At 33.8% G+C, this 17,963-nt stretch overlaps 1 protein-coding gene across 1 annotated transcript; it reads left to right on the top strand.

The window, feature by feature from the left end:
• Positions 1–465: 465 nt before the first annotated feature.
• LOC133693969 (protein NODULATION SIGNALING PATHWAY 2-like) lies at positions 466–2,564 on the top strand. Its single transcript, XM_062115363.1, has one exon. It carries the CDS (start codon positions 650–652, stop codon positions 2,159–2,161), a length of 1,512 nt encoding a protein of 503 aa, XP_061971347.1. The 5' UTR covers positions 466–649; the 3' UTR covers positions 2,162–2,564.
• The last annotated feature ends 15,399 nt before the right edge of the window (positions 2,565–17,963 follow it).

The following is a 17,963-nucleotide window of genomic DNA, read 5'->3' as shown; positions in this document are numbered from 1 at the left end:
AAAATTAAGAAGGTGCCATTAAGGAAGAAAATAAATTTGAAGCCCACTTTTTAAGTAAAACCATGCATGAAGGTTCCTCTTATAAACATATATTTTAAAGGGATAATGTTAATATTAGGGATGTTAATTTTTTTAATAAACTTTGCTTATTAAATTATGTAACATTTATCATAAGTAGAGAAATTAAAATTATAGAGCATGTATCATATTTAATAAAATAATTATAATTTTAACATTGAGTATTAAGTAATGATTTTATATTTCGAGATGCAACTCATCAGAAGTACCCCCCCCCCGGTTGGAAAAAATTAGCACTGTTGTTCGAATAATAATAAAAAAAAAATGTGTGCCGTTAACGATAATATTCGATAATGCAAGGGCATCAGTGTAAAGTTCCACATTCATTATTGAACAGCACTGCCTGATTAAGTCCCCTGAAATGTGTATATAAAACCAAACAAGCATGGAATCAATAGCCCGAGCTTAGTTGATAATATCTTAATTAAAGCCTTGAAGACAATTGCTTTGCGTCCCTCACTGTCTCTTGTTTCAGCTCCTTCCTCTCTCCAAAACCCCAAGTTAATATATAGCTGATACACACAATTACTCATCGTAACACATTTGCTAGGTTTATTAGTTCAGCTGAACCATGGCCATGGCTATAGATGGAGCCAAATTTGAGCTCGACTTTTCCAGCTATAGCAGCACAACCACCACCACAACCCCCACCACTTCCACCGAAAATGACCATGGCTGCAATTGGAATGATTGGTCACCCATGGTCGACTGGGAGGCCTTATCAGGTGCCCAAGATGACTTTCAAGATCTCATCGATTCCATGATGGATGATGGAGCGTTAATGAATCACAGTATTCGCTTGACACCAGACACAAGCAACTCCATGTCCACAAGTGACACTCTGCTTGTGGATGAAGAAACAAGCTGCAGCGACGATTTGAAGGGCTTGCGGCTTGTTCATCTATTGATGGCTGCGGCCGAGGCACTTACCGGTCTAAACAAGAACCGTGATCTGGCTCGGGTGATATTGGTTCGGCTCAAGGAGTTGGTGTCCCCAAATGATGGAACCAACATGGAAAGATTAGCTGCTTATTTCACTGACGCCTTGCAAGGCTTACTAGAAGGCAGTGGAAGTATTCACAGTAATAAACATCTTTCGGGAACCAACAATGGGCCTTACCATCATCACCATCGCGACGATCCTCAACATCATCATCATCAAAGTGATGTTCTCGCGGCCTTTCAGCTATTGCAAGACATGTCGCCTTATGTCAAGTTTGGGCATTTCACTGCCAATCAGGCTATTTTAGAAGCTGTAGCTGATGATAGAAGGATTCATATTGTGGACTACGATATCATGGAAGGGATCCAATGGGCTTCTTTGATGCAAGCTTTAGTTTCCAGGAAGGATGGCCCACCAACCCCACATCTTAGGATCACAGCTTTGTCAAGGGGTGGTAGTGGTAGGAGGTCTATTGGGACTGTCCAAGAAACGGGACGTCGTTTAGTGGCCTTTGCCGCATCAATTGGTCAACCCTTTTCTTTCCATCAGTGTAGGTTAGACTCTGATGAGACATTTAGACCGTCTGCTTTGAAGCTGGTTCGAGGGGAGGCATTGGTTATGAATTGTATGTTACAGCTCCCTCATTTTAGTTACCGGGCACCCGATTCGGTTGCTTCGTTTTTATCCGGAGCCAAGACATTGAACCCGAGGTTGATAGCCATGGTGGAAGAGGAGGTGGGCCCCATTGGAGATGGAGGGTTTGTGAGCCGGTTCATGGACTCATTGCACCACTACTCTGCCTTTTATGATTCTCTGGAGGCGGGTTTCCCGATGCAGGGTCGGGCTCGCGCTCTAGTTGAGAGAGTGTTTTTGGGGCCACGAATTGCTGGGTCATTGGCTCGGATCTATTCGGCGCGTGGAGAAGAGGGTTGCTCGTGGGGAGAAAGGTTGGCTGCGGTGGGGTTTCAGCCAATCAAAATAAGCTTTGCCAATCATTGCCAGGCGAAGCTTTTACTGGGGCTTTTCAATGATGGGTACAGGGTGGAGGAATTGGCTAGCAACAGGCTTGTCCTCGGTTGGAAATCTAGACGTTTACTATCCGCCTCTATTTGGACCTCTCCTTCTGACCCTGATTTGTAAATCGGTTGCTCCTCCCCTTACACGGCTCTCCCCCCAACCTCCAAGCTGTCATTTTTTGAACCTTCTCAGCCAAAATGAACGAGAATGTGCAGCGATGTGTACCGAGCATCAATTTGTCGACTTGGTTTTAGTTTTTTAGTTTAAGCGGCATGTAAGATAAAAATAAGAATAGCGATTGTATGTTTGAGAATTTTAAGAATTCTGTCCCCTGTGCTTTTTTTTTTTTATATAAAAAAAAGAACTCAAAAATAAAAATCAATAGGTTTCGCTGTTGTCAAGTTCCGCGGTTGTCGAGTTCCACGTTGATTTTGATTTAGAGTCTTTTTGTTTGTTTGTTATTGTAATAATAATTATTTTTTAAAATATTGTTTATTTATAAATATATTTAAATAATGCTTTTTAATTTTTAATTGAACAAAATGCGGTTTCCAAGCTGACATAGGGTATATTTGATATTTTTTATATAAGTATATTAAAATTATTGAAAAAATTATAAAATATTAATTTAAAATAAAATAATAAAATAATTTTAATTTAAAAAAAAACATTTTCAAAACAAAAACAATGGATACATGAGCCTATTGGTATTGTGGTAGTTTTTTATGATTGTGGTTTGAAAAAAATTATTTTATAAAAAGTAATTTTAATTGAGGTTGATTTGGTATTTATATATGTTCGGTTAAAACTGTGGTTAAAATTGAAATTGAACAAAAAATAGTTTAATGTGTTTGGTTAAAATAATGCTTTTCAAATTGAGGTTATATATATATATATATATATTGATGGTTTTTAATTTAAATATTGTAAATTTAATTACTGCTATTACATCATGAAATAAATAATACTTATATCAAATATTTTTTATTATTCCATTAAACTATCTACAATTTCATCACATACAAAATCCATCCGACAAGGACTATAGTTTCATTGGTTTCTTAAACGCGCAACAACATTAGGTAAAATATCATCTTAAACAAAATTTGAATTGCGATCAAATTCAGTACATGTTACGTCATCAAGCGATTTCCTTCTAATTTTTTGAATAAAACACAATTAAAAATTTAATTTAATTTTTTTAACTAGGTCGGACTCGATTCAATGCATTTAACTTTAGACCGGATCGCTGGAACAGTGGAGAGTGACTCCACTATTCACGTGAACAGTGGAGTCACTCTCCACTGTATAGTATAATAATAGAAGAAAAGTAACCTATATATTATCCGCAAGTTTGCGCAAAGCAGCTGAGAGCCGCTTTCCGCAAACTTGTAGTTTTAGCAAAATTTACATGGATTCCACGTGAAAAATAAATTGTGTTTTATTATTATCAAATAAATTAAATCTATGATTTGCTTTAAATACTACCGCAACCGCGTAAATTAACGCATATTTAATTTGTAATGCCATGAAGGGTACAGTGTTCCCTCCCCCAGAACAAAATGTAACGGAGAGAGGGTTTGTTGGTGATTGGCATATCCCACTCTTGCCATGTGTAATCCTGCCTGAATCAAGGGCAGATATATCACAAGGCAACTTCAAGCCCCACTGTTGTTTTTCATCAAAATAAAGGCAATATTAGACTATTACCGATCAGCCTAGTGGCTTGCTTGCTCCTTGTCTTTCGGACCAGGATTCTTAAGCAATTTGGGGACGTCGTGCAAGAAAGTTCCGACAATTTTCTATTATCAGCAATTAGGGCATTCCCACTTGCTTCACATAATAAAAAACCTCAACAACCATGTATTAATTACCTCGTATATTCCTTGGTTGTGCGATTATATTGCCAGCTCCCTGTCCTGTATCATCTTCCGCTGCGCATCGCCTTTTCTGTTCAAACAATATATAAAAGACGATCAACATTTTACCCGTAAGTGTTTGGAATTATAGTTGTACTTGTATTTTTTTAAAAAATTATTTTTATTATTAAAAATTAATTTTTTTATGTATTTTAGATTGTTTTGATGCGTTGATTTTTTAAAAAAAAATTAAAAAAATATTATTTTAATATATTTCAATACAAAAAATATTTTAAAAAATAACAACAATTATATTCTCGATATTACTCAGTCTAAGTATTAAACTATTGGTGTTCATGTTTACACGTATTAAACAGGCCATAGTGATATTATAATAAGAAGGAAGCCTGCACAACTCGACTTCTATACAGTAATTAATCAGCAATATATTAATGTTAAGTACACATGACAAGATTCTTCCTCTGAGCCATTGTATTAATTTCAATTATATGATTGCGCTTTTATATCAGTTATTTTACCTCTAAATACTTCCCCACTGGAATGATACCGCCTCTGACTCTAACTGAACATTCTAAAACTCCTAGATATTTCACTATAGCTCCACATATCAATTTTCTTTCATTTTCCCATCCTCTTTTTTTTTTTTTGCAACCTTCAATGATCAATTTGTCAATTTTTTTAAGGATAGAAAATTTTAAAAGATAAAAGATCAAAGTATAAACCAAGAAAAAAAATATAACCAATATAAGCTTCTTGAAAAAAATTCATTTTAATCCTGAAAATTACTTTTTATAATGTTTCAACTCTGGAGTTGGAGAAAAAAGAGAGAAAATTGTCCGAAAACATCAAGAAAAAAAATCATTAGTTTAATCGTTATTCAAATAAAAAACTCATCATTTTTAATATCAATATGTTTCATTCAAAAAATAAAGTTTAGTAATGATAATTTTTTTTTCTCTAGTTGATTTTGGCTCGAAAAGCTTTTTTTAATTCATGTTGAATTTCATTGTTCTAACCTTTTTTGAGTTTTTTTAGGGTTATTATATAGTTTAGAAAAAGTTTTATGTGTTATTTAAGTGTTTCATATTGAAAGATTGAATTTTATATCCAAAAATTATCCCTCCCAGTTTTCTGGTCAGATTGAGACATGTCAACAATTTTTATTTTTTTTTACAAAAGCAAATGTTTTTGTTTAAAATTAAGTTGGGCGACATTGAAAACCAATTGTTTGTGTGTCTGAGTTGTTAATGCATTGGATTTAAAATTTGTTGACCTTCCTCTGAAGGTTCGAATCAAGCTATCAACGTTTGCACAGTCCACTACAATATAAAACACGTAACTAATTTATCACACAGAGCATAACTTCGTAGACAAGACCCAAAACAAATGTTTTAAATTAATTACAGAAAGACTAGATTATTTTCTATCTTTTTTTTTATAGTTTAACGTTGTGTCCAGGCTAGCTTGCATGTACCTCGACTAATCTCACAGATCCTGAAGTTAATGACCATATAAACCTCCAGTGACCATCATATAAGTAATCACGGGGCTCGAATCTGAGACTACAGAAAAAACAAATCTCTTGATCCTAAATTCTTATCACTGGTCACCACCTATATAATTTTTATCCTTTTTGTTTACCCAAGTGATATGTTTAAAGTTAATGCGAGTTCAAGGACAGTACTCATAATTTATACATTAATTGTTCTTGTTAGGGAAACTAAAACATGAATAAAAAAAATAATATCCTATTCAGATTATAGATTGTGACTTGTGCCCGGGCAAGATTTTTTTTTTTTTAGAATTTTTTTTATTTTTTAATATTAAATTTTTCTTAAATTTTTTTATTTTTATTTTATCCTTTGATATTTGATGAGTTTTGAATTGATCCTTATAATTTATTTTAAAATTTTTTTATAGAGTTATTCCAAACAAGCATCATAAGATTAATAGGTTAATATAATTAATCTACATCAATTCAATATATTATTGTTTTAATAATTTTTTTTATAAAAAAACATTTTGAAATTTTATTGATATTTTGATTTAGGCATAATGAACCCACGCATCTATGATTTTTTATTATCTAGGTTTTCTTGTTCTTTGATTTTGTTTTTTTGATAAAAAAATATTTTGATTTAATTGTAGCGCTAGACAGTAACCTGGTTTGGTTTTCTTCTGATACCGTCTTGTTGCCTATACAAGGCAAAAGAGTGGCACCATCAGGCCCAATTTCACTGAAATAAACTCTCTCTTTTTCCCTGTAAGGGACTCAAAATATCATCAATGAAGACCCGCTATTCTGAAACGATGCCGGCCTTTTCATGGAAGCCCACGCCATTCTTAGGTGGGCTACACCCAGATTCGTTGGGCTTTAGGCCATACTGTCGAGTTCCTAAACTTCCGGGCTCCAGACAAATTTAGATTCACTCAGATTTTTTGTTCTTCGACGAAGCTGTTTATTGAAGTAATATTTTCAAAAAAAAAATAATGTTTGTCCACTTATATTTTTTTTTAGTTTAATATTGGTGTCCGGGCCAGCTTGCGCGCACCTCGACTAATCCCACGAGCCATGAAATTAACGATCATGTAAGCCTCCAATGATCATCATATGAGCAACCACAGGGCTCGAACCTGAGACCACAGAGGAAGCAAACCTCTTGGTCCCAAGCTATTATCACTGGACCATCACTTAGATGGTTGTTTGTCTGCTTATATTAAATTGAGTGATGATAAGCAGAACGAAAAGAATGGTCAAATATTTTCAAATAATCACATCTATACCATTGTTTTTTAATGATATTATACATAAATAGTTATATTTATCATTATCATTTCTTTATTGATTACATAAATACAAAATACTCATGTAAGTTTAAACAGGATGCTGTATATTTAGATTATTAAAAGTTTGTGTATGACTCTGGAAATTAAACAAAATGCACAGAGGTGTGTGCATGACATGGCTCGGTAATGAAGTAAAGAAAAGGAGAGGGGGAGAGAGAGGGTTGGCCGTTTGATCTATATAAAAATAGAAGGTTGATTTAATATATGGAAATGCAAACTGAATTGTTTTTCATGGGATATGTAATTTTTTGCCATTCAAACTGGCCATTGTCGAGTCATTTGGGTCAAATCAAAATAACTATATTTAAAAAAAAATAATTCTATGCACCGTCAGCTCCCAAGTCTTTTAATTTCATAGGGTAATTTCAAATACTTATATACTTAAAAGAGTATTTTCACTAAAGGTACATAAATATGGAGACATTTGTGTAAGCAAACATTGCATGGAGATTTTCATAATCATTGTTTTAAAGATGTGAAAATCTTCGTAGAGACATGGATGGAGTTTTTCCTAGGTAACTTGGAGATGTTCATGGAGGCTTTCGTTACAGTTGTAATAATTCAATTTTAGTTCCTTCAAAAAAAAAAATTTATTTTATTTATTTTTAATTTTTATTAAAAAAAAAGAAAACCAAAAAAATTAAGAAAAATTCAAAATTAAAAATATTTTTTCTCAGTTCAATCGCCATGTTTCCATCAATACTAGGCTCATTAGGTCAATACAGGTCAAACCATGTCACTATGGTAAAAAATAAGTTTTAAGCCATTTCGAGCCAAAATCATCATTTTCGGTCAAAACCAGATCAATACGGATCAAACAATATCGATCAGGGTAAAAATGAATTTTAGGTCATTTCGGGTGAAATGCGGGTCCTTCAGATGAATACGGGTCAATTCGTGTCGATTAGGGTCAAGTGATCCACAAGCTTTAAGGGCACTAAATTACCATGCTCGCGTCCATATCGTACATTTTTTAGAGACTCTCTTTTCCTTGTCAACAATTCTTTCTCATCAGATCTCCTAACTCTGACCATATCTCACGGAGAAACCACCAAATAAAGATTCCTTTATTCATCACGAGCAAATCCCAAGTGGTGTTAACCGTCGTTAATGTCGTATCTCGCTAAAAAAAGGCCGCTACATCTTTGAACAACCAAAGCTTCAAGCCAGTGATTCTCTCTTCTCGGCCATCAACGAGATCTACTAGATTTTGCCCTTGTTTTCCTGAATTATCATTAGAAAATTTCAGTCCTCTCCAATAGTGGCTGCGCGTGGGCTACACGCCATTAGAGCTAGTTTAAATTTCTTTTACAAGTATTTGTATTTTATTTGTATGTTTTGTAAAATACCCTAAATAATAAAAATGACAACACAAGTCCAACACCTAAAGTTTCTCGTCGTCACTCGTGGGTCTAACACCCAATTTTTCACCACCTATATAGGTCCTATACCCGTTCCAAAAATCTAAAATAAAAATATATTTTTTCTACAAAAATAATAATATTTTATTTTCTTATAGGCCATTATACTTTTAACGATTTAACTTATCGACATGACTTAATCGATAATAAGTAACAGATTGTGATCAAATGGTTCAACTTACTAACATAACTTGATTGACAAAAAGTCACAGGTAATGATCAGAAGTAACCAAATTGGTTAACTTACTAACATGATTTGATTGATAAATAATCACAGATTATGATCAAGAGCAACAGAAAAATGTCAATTCATTAGTATAATTCACACCATAGAATGGATAGTTTCACATTTAGCCTAAAGTTTTTTTTTTTCACATTTTACATGTGTTTCACCTTGTAAATAAATCACTAATCAAGCATAATAAACTTATAGCAATGAAAGACAACTGAAAATGCAACTTACCTCAGTTAAAATGCTTTAGGGTAATGGTATCTTCATTTTAGTATAACTAGTCCTTTACCTTGAAACCTTTAGAGACTAGTTAAGGTTTCTAATGATCATAATATTAGGTGACGACTCCGTAAACAAGACATTTCCCCTCAAATAACAAAACACTAGAAACCTTGTTTCAATATATTTTTCTATAGAAGTCATTGTGGTGTCCACCAAGGCACGACGAAATGACGACTCCACTAGGAAAATTTTGGACTAAGCTTTGTTATGTCTTTTAATTGCTATTGTGTTTGTTATGCTTGCTTATTTATTTTCATGCCTTTACTGCTTTTGCATCACTTTTTGAAACACATACTTTAAACTTTAAGATAGGTAGGGAAGTGGCGATATTCCAATGACTTTTTAGCATGGGTAAGACTTCTGAAACCATCCAACTGTCCATTTGAGTATGTTTAGTATGCCGACGTGACACGATCTTGGCTTATGTTATTCGTACCTAATACGCCTCATATCAACTTTTTGGGGATGATCATTGAGCAAACAAAAGGCTTTTTTAAAACCAATTTAGATAAAAAAAAAAAAACCTAACTATGTATTCATAATGGCTAAAACTTTCCCTTAGGATGTATCCTGTAATATCATTAATATGGGTGATAAGATGATTGTCACACAAAAGATTATACTTGTTCAATTTTAATAAGAGTTTGAGTCATTATAGTTGACTGAGAGGGATTGCTCGAGACTGAATGCTAGTAAGTTGCCTTATATAAAAAGTTTGAATGGCCTTATAAATGAAACCAATAAATTCACGTAACTATGGGATGAGATGTGTTGTAACCCATTTTTGGATCCCTAAAAAAATAAAAAATAAAAAGAAAAAAAGAAAAAAAAACCAAAATAGTGTAGACACTGTTCCTCCCATTTGCATGTCGCTGCCCGAGACCCTCAGGAGTGGGGAGCAGTGCAGGCGTAGGAGCAGCGCAGGCTGCCCTGGCTTGGTGTCCCCTGCTCCCCATGTGCATGCTGTTGCCCCGCTCCACTTGTGCCTATGAATACCGCTCACAATTAATTAACATGAGGAGAGAGGAGAGTTTTGAAAGGGGGAGAGAGGGCTGGAAAAGAAAGAAGAGGGGGGAAAGTTTTGAACGAAAGAAAATGACAGTTAAAGGAGGAAAACAAAGGGGAAGAGAAGAACGGTAACCTCTCTCTCTGCTCTCTCCCTCCACCGTTTGGAAGCACACCGCCACCTTCCTGACCACCACCAGGTGAGGCATCGTCGGCTTCCTCCCAACACCACCATTTCCTTCGGTCCAGCAGCACCAGGAGAAGAGCAGCAGCAGTAACACCAGGAGCCGCACTAGCGCTGCCAACGACCTCATCATCTCCTCCATCCCAGCAGCAGCAGCACCACCAGGAGGAAAGGCAGCCGCAGCAACACCAGAGAGGAGGAAGAGCAGTGGCAGCAACACCACCAACCGCACCAGCTCATCATTCCTTCATCCCAACAGCCACATCAGAAGAGGAAGAGCAGTCGCAGCAACACCACAAACCGCACCAGGTCATCATCTCTTTCGGGCTTTGCTTTTATTTTTTACATATAACACTTGCAGAACATAGGAGAAGAAAGAGCAGAAAACCAAGGAGAGAGAGTGACAAAGACGTAGAGGAAAGGAAAAACAGGGAAACCGACGCCAACATAGGACAGGAGGGAAAGACTGGGAACGGACGAACGCAGACAGCTTTTTCATCTCCAGGTTTGTTCTCTTCACCTTGTGTGCGCAGTGGTTTTCTTTGCATTTACACTGTTCAAGTGAGTTTTAATTCACTTGAACAGTAACAGGTTCTCTTTGCCTGCATTTCACCGCACTGTTCAAGTGAATTAATTCACTTGAACAGTTAATCCGCCAACATTGATTGAACTGTAACCTCCCGCACTGTGTAATTTTTTTGCTTTGTGTTTGCACTGTTCAAGTGAAATTTAATTCACTTGAACAGTAACGTGGTCTTTTGCATGCAGTTTGCTTTGTTAATGTGTGAAAACGGGGTTAACCGGAAAATTAATTAACGTGTTACTGTGCGGAGGAACAGTAACACGGTTACTGTACAGTGAACAGTAACCAGTCATGTGGTTTGGGCTGGGCTGAGTCCAGCCCTGTAGAAAGTAGGCTCATTTTATTTTTGGGCTGATTTCGGCCCATTTTCCTTTTGGGCCGGGTTTGGCCCATTTAAAAAGTTTTCTTCAAAGATGTATTTAAAAAATCTGTGATTTTATGCAAGGTTGTATTTTTGTACTATAAAGATACAAGTCTGGTATGAAAATACCCGGTTTTCGTCGAGACATCAAAAAAATATAAAATGAAAAAATGTTTTGTTTTCCTGCATACGGCCAATACCCTAACATTGTTTTTACGTTTTTTATATAAAAAACAAATATTTGAAGTTTTGAAAATGTGTTTTCGCATGGATTTCTTAAACACAACAAAAATCATTTTGTTTGCATTTCTGGATTTTACAACATGTTTGTAAAACTCCAAAGGGTATTGGCCAATATTCCAAAAAATATAAAAATCTTATTTTGGGGAAATTCATCTATTATTCACAGCTAATGTTTGGATAAAGAAATCCTTAAAGGACGAATATCCAAAATATTATTGGAAATAATTTGTTATTATTCACTGTTAATATTTGGATAAAGAAACCCGGAGTGGTAAATATCCAAAATAATTTTCTAGGAATAATAAATCTGCATAAATCCTTGAAAGAAGCCTTGATTATAATCGAGGACATTTCAATTTTTTACTCCACGGTTTACCAGTTGTGAAAGTATAAAATACTAAGACAAAAAAAATAGGTTTTAAAGCACCCTAGATTTTGTTCATCAGAGCAGACTTATCCTAGGAAACTGATGGGATTAGAGAACATCAACACCATTAACATTTATAAGGCAAATCAAACACCAAGCAACTTACCTTAGGTAAGGCGTACTAGGGGTGCTAATACCTTCCCTTTACGCAACCAGTCCCTTGCCTTAGAATCTCTGAAAGACCAGTTAGGTTTCCTAGTTACCATAATACTAGGTGGCGACTCCCTTTTTCACAATAGAAAGACCCCAACATCAAATCCTCGCTACGGAGGAAGTGTCGCCGCGATGTCGAGCTCTCGGGAGGGTGCGACAAGATGAGTATATAATATCAGGTGGATTTTACAAACAACAGGTAGGTCACTCATGAGAATTAGACCTACTTGAAAAATCTTTAAATGATTCGAAAGCCATCTAGATAGGGATAATGAATCTATTAATGATATAAGGCCTTCGAAAACCCAACTTCAAATTGTTGAGATGATACAATCTTGTCTTGATCCAAATAGATACGTGAATCAATGTTTACCTCACTTTCTGACAAAAAGATCCCATTATGAACCCTAGTCTTTCCAATGAAAAAGAATTGTTGAGATGATACGATTCTTTTCTCATTTCTTTTCTGATCGAGGTAAATTGCTGAGGTGATGTGATCTTGTCTTAATCTAGGTAGATTTGTGAATTGATTCTACTTACTTTTTGACCAAAGGATCTCTTTGTGGATCCTAGTCTTTCTAATGAAAAAGAATCGTTGGGATGATACTATTCTTTTCTCATTCTCTTTTGATCAAGAAAATCATTGAGATAATATGATTTTGTCTCGATTCAGGTAAATCTATGAATCGATAATACCTTATTTTTCAAGAATATGAATCTTTTCATTTCAAGAGATCTCCATCTTTTTCCTTTATTTACACATTTACTATATAAAGCCTTTTTCAAAACTTTGTGTCGTAAGTATTATAAAGAGAGTCCCCCAAAATTTCCTCATGTTTTATTTGTTTTTTATTTTTATTAAAAAAGATAAAATCCAAAAAAATTAAGAAAAGTTCAAAATTCAAAATATTTCTTTTCTCAAGTCAACTGCCATATTTCCATCAAAATCGGGTCCACCATGTCAATACAGGTTAAACCGTTGACTGGGGTAAGAAATGAGTTTCAAACCATTTCAAGTCAAAACCATCATTTTTGGTCAAAATCAAGTCCACCAGTCAATACAAATCAAATCGTGTCAACCAACATAAAAACTAGGTTTCAGGTCTTTTCAGGTCAAAACCGTTATTTTTTGTTAAAACTAGGTCCACCGGATCAATACAGGTCAAACCATGTCAATCAAGGTAAAAATAAGTTTTAGGCCATTTTGGATCAAAGCCATCATTTTTGGTCAAAATTAGGTCCACTTAGTTGATACTGGTCGAAAGATATTTTTCAGTGTTTGAAATTATTTTTTTGGTAATCAAATTTAATTCTTAGCAGTTGAAACAAACCTTTTCTAATATTGATTTGAGGTTTTAGTTTTACCCATATATATATAATAAAAATTAATAGTGCATAAGTTTTTTTTTTCAACGGAGCAATTGATGCAGGGGAAAATTTTCTTTAAGATACTCCGTGTCTCTTGCTCATTGGCATGCGAATTGGCTATAAAAAACTAATTCAAAGTTAAAAAAAAAGGAATGTAATATGATTAGTTTTTCTTCATCCTAGTAGGATATTGATTTTAAAAAACAATTTAAAAAATATCAAAAATATGCCAACGGTAGATGTAATAATAATTAGATTTGAATCCTTAATTGAATCTGATCTAATAGGGCTTACTACACTGGATTAAAGCCCAAATTCATCTCAGCCCTTAACGAATTTATCCTTTGATCTTATATTGCCACGCCATCCTGTGTATTGAGCATCCAATACACCTTATCACACCAAAACAAGTATCTATCAGTCAAAATCATCCAATCAAGTTTCATATCAAGCCAACCACAACTGAGGGATCAATCCAGAACTAATCGAGCAATCCACAAGCTCTAAGGACACCAGATTACCATGCTCGCATCCACACTGTAACATTTTTTAGATACTTTCTTTTCCTCTTTGCTGATTCTCTCTCTCATTAAATCTCCCAACTCTAGCCATGTAGCACAGAGAAACCACTACATAAAGACTCCTATACTTATCACGAGCAAACCCTAGGTGGTGTTCATTGCCTTTGACACCATATCTCGTTAGAAAAAGGCCATGACATCTTTAACCAACCGAAGCTTCAAGTCGTTAATTCTCTCTCCCTGGCCATCAAGGACCACCACCACCATTAGAGTCGTGTCATTGATATCTATTAGATTCTACCATTGTTGTTTGGAATTCTCACCCAAAAATTTCAGCTCCCTCCAATAGTGGCTGCGCATGGGCTACATGTGCCATTAGGGGTATTTTGAAATTTCCAATGAAATTTAAGATATCTTGGTATTTTTCCTAGCTAGTAGCATTTAGGTAAATTCAAGGACTTCTGAGGTATTTTTTAAATTTTTTACAAGTATCTGTATTTTATTTTTGTATTTTGTAAAATATCTTAGATAATAAAAATGACAAAATGGGTCCAATGCCTGAATTTTCTCGTCGTCGCACATGGGTTCAACACCCAAAATTTTCACCATCCATACAGGTCTAACATCCATTCCAAAAATCCAAAATAAAAATATATTCTTTCTGAAAAAACAATAATATTTTGTATTTTTATAGGCCATTATTAAAATATATTTTTTCTAAAAAATAATAATATTTTGCTTTTTATAAGCCATTATAGGTTTAATAGTTTAACTCACCGATGTGACTTAATCAATAATAAGTAATAGATTGTAATTAGTAGTGATCAAGTGGTTCGACTTATTGATATGACTTGATCGACAAATAGTCATAGATGATGATCAAAAGTAACCAAATTGGTTAGCTTACTAACATGATTTGATTGATAAATAATCATAGGTTGTGATTAGGAGTAACCGAAAAAAATTATAAATCATTAGTATTATCTAAAGGTAGTAATTGAAAATGACAAAAATAATTCACACCATAGAATGACTAGTTTAATCTTTAGCCTAAAGTTTTTTTTTTCACATTTTCTTGTTTTTCACCTTTAAATAAATCACTAATTAAGCACAATAAACTTTTAGCAATAAAAGATAACCAATAATACGACTTATCTTAGATAGAATGTTTTAAGGTGATAGTATCTTTGTTTTAGCATAACCAATCCCTTACTTTGAAACCTCTGAAGACCAATTAGGGTTCCTAGTGATCATAATACTATATGGTGACTATGTAAACAAAACCTTTCCCTTGAAGAATAAAACCCTAGAAAACTTGTTTTAATATTTTTTCTATAAAAGTCATTGCGAAGTTCACCTAGGTGCAACGAGAGTTATGAAGAGTTTTTGTTTTCATGGAGACATGGAGAATTTTCATTTCATGGAAACATAGAGGATATTTGTTGGAGACTATATAGAAAAACTACTAATTTTACTAAAAAGTTGAAAAATATTTTTTTCAAGTAAGTGGAGATACAATTCCTTAAAATCATCTAATTTCAGGTAGCTCATTAAGTGTGTAGATTTCATTCCTTTCTTGCTTTAGTTTTTATTTATCTTTTCATAAATTACTAGAGGTAACCTCTAGCAATCGATCTTTCTGTATACTTTTTTAAAGCATGGCATTCCTCAACGTCATGTCCATAAACATCATGAAAATGGCAAAACTTATTAAAAAAATTTATGTTTATGCTGTTTTTCTTGGAAGGAAGATATTGCATAAATTCTTTTCCTTTGATAACAATTAGTACTTTAGTATGTATGGTGGTCATAATTGTGGTTAAGAGATTATAAAGTATCAGGCGATCACGAATGTGTCTCTTGATACTTTTCTCAGATGTTCCAGTAGGAGAATGATGATGTTGGGGTGTTTCTATTCTTTGTGGCTAGAAATAAAGATGTCTTTATCTGTTTATGATTACTTCTTCCATTTTGATGAACTTTTTCAACATTGAGGAGAGTTTTATCAGGGAAAGTATATAATCTTTCCCATAATAAATAGTTATAGATTTTATTAATCAAGGCTTCTATGAAGATAAGTTCAAGTAGTCTTTCCATATTAAGCATTTTCTCATTGAATATTTGGAGATGTAACTTAATGTTCGCATCTTCTTGTTATATGATGATGATGAGCTCAATGATGCTCTTTTTAACTAGGATGTTCCTACTAAAATGCTAAATAAGTTTGGTACTTAGATCATGAAATTCAATGATGAAGGTACATTTTAGGTTATGGTACCATACAAGAGTAGATCTATAAAGTGTTGTTGGAAGAACTTTGTATATAATATCATTATCTTGCACAACAAATTCTAGAATGCTTCTCACATTTTTATGTGCTTGTTAAGGTCTGTGAGTCTATCATAATTGTCTAGGCTAGCCTTTGTAAAGATGCATTGTTTGAATAGATGAGTGTCCAATATTTTATGATAAAGTAGAGATTCTTCTACTTGATGAGGACTGTACTTATTCTAAAAAACTCGTAGAGTTGTGGATCTAGTCTCACATCTGGGTCTTTTCATAGAAAGAGTGCGTGAGTTAGATTCAAATGGAGATCGATGAAGATAGTTAGATCCTCGTTAGAGCATCCTGTGTTGGAACACTTTTCATGGTTAGCATAGCTCCTTCTAAATGTATGAGTGTAAGTATCTTCATGTCTACTTGCTTGCATGTTATTTTTTCCTATCTCATCAGATAATTAGAGTTGTATATGTGCACTTAGTGATGTATGCATGAGAACTTGTTATCTGTAAGAAAGAGTGCAAAGATGCAGTTGTATAGTTGTGGCAAAATCATTAAACATCTATACCTGATGAGAGAGTTGTTGAAGACATATTGGAACTAATGTACTAATTGTGAGGAGATCAATTATTCTCCCTTGTCTCAGATTTTTGTTAGCTATGAAAAGTACTTTTTATGAGGAGTGAAAAAGAATGAACTAGATTTTATTCAATTTCCCATAAACGGTGCCATTGATATAGTCTAGAAAAACTTTAGATATAAATTAGGTTTTCCATGGTTGTGTTCCAAGTTGGTGGATGGCTAGACTTAGCTACGATCCATGAGTTTTTCCTATAAAAGAAGTCTCATGTCAGAACATGAGACCTTCTGATGGTTAAATTAGTAAATGTGGAAGGAGTGTAGTGTATGAAGAGAAAAAAAATATATACAAAAAGATTATATGTGTAGCCTCTGTATAGAGTCTAAGACTTAAAACCTACAACTTATATGACCAAAACTTATCTTTCTTACATAGTGAACTTGGAATTACCTTATGGAGAAGAAAAAAATGTTTTCTAGAAAATTGAATGATTATGTGTTGTGTTGTGTTTTCCATTTACAAATACCTTGGTGGTAAAATTTTTCTTCAAAGTTGTCATTGGTTAGTTATTATTCCATGCACGTTATTGGTGGAGATGTTAGTAGATGATAATCCCATGAAATAGCATTGACGTAGAAAAATGATGCTTGATCTGTATAAAAAATATTGGGTGCATAGAAAAATGTGTGTGCCTTAAAAATTTATGTGCACGCTTTTTAAGAACTTGACATGGCTTGGTAATAAGAAAAAGGAAAGGAGATAGAGAGAGAGAAGAAAAGGAGGAAAGAGAGTGTTTAACTTTTAATCTTCATAAAAAAAAACCAAGGTTAACTTAGTTTGAAGGTGAATTATTTTGCTACCTCTTAAAATGTATGAGAGGTGAATTATTTTGCATGAAAGATGTAATTTTTGTTTATGTAGCATTGGTCATGCAGAACCTCAATTGATATTGTGATAGTTGTTGTTTTTCAAAGTATTTTTTACTTGGAAATACATCAAAATAATGTTTTTCATTTTAAAAAATATATTTTTGACAACAGCACATCAAAATAATTTGAAAACACAAAAAAAATTAATTTAAAATAAAAAAAATATTTTTTATTTTTTTAAAATGTTTTTAAAACACACAAACAAATATGCTCACAAACTAGTGATTGTCTAGATGTTGGGCATCATATCTTCCAGCTATTCGGGGATGCCTAAGAAGTTGGATTTTTTATATATAAAAAAAATCCTTTATCATCACAAATGCATATAAAAATTTGCAATATTTCGAACTGGATATTGCAATGTCAATAATAATATCTTGGACTCAGTAAGCATATACTGGATTTGACAGGTTTCTTGACCAAAGACTGCTCTTTGCCATTTCAAAGCAGCAATAATGGCATGGGTAAAGCCATCTTATAATTCAAATTAAATAAAAAATCACATGTGAAAATTGGAGTAAAACTTTTCCTTTCTTTTTTTTAAAAAGAGTCAAATTATGTGTGGTTAGTTGGTTTGGTCTTGACTAGGTTTTTAGAATCTAGTTTGTCGATTCATAATGTTAAATAAT

This window comes from Populus nigra, chromosome 5, assembly GCF_951802175.1.
Source record: "Populus nigra chromosome 5, ddPopNigr1.1, whole genome shotgun sequence".
Taxonomy (NCBI): Eukaryota; Viridiplantae; Streptophyta; class Magnoliopsida; order Malpighiales; family Salicaceae; genus Populus; species Populus nigra.
Note: the sequence above shows the minus strand (reverse complement) of the source record. Positions and strands in the feature narration are given on the sequence as shown.

Coding starts and splice junctions, on each gene's coding strand:
- LOC133693969 (XM_062115363.1), top strand. CDS start 650: ATGGCCATGGCTATAGATGGAGCCAAATTTGAGCTCGACTTTTCCAGC.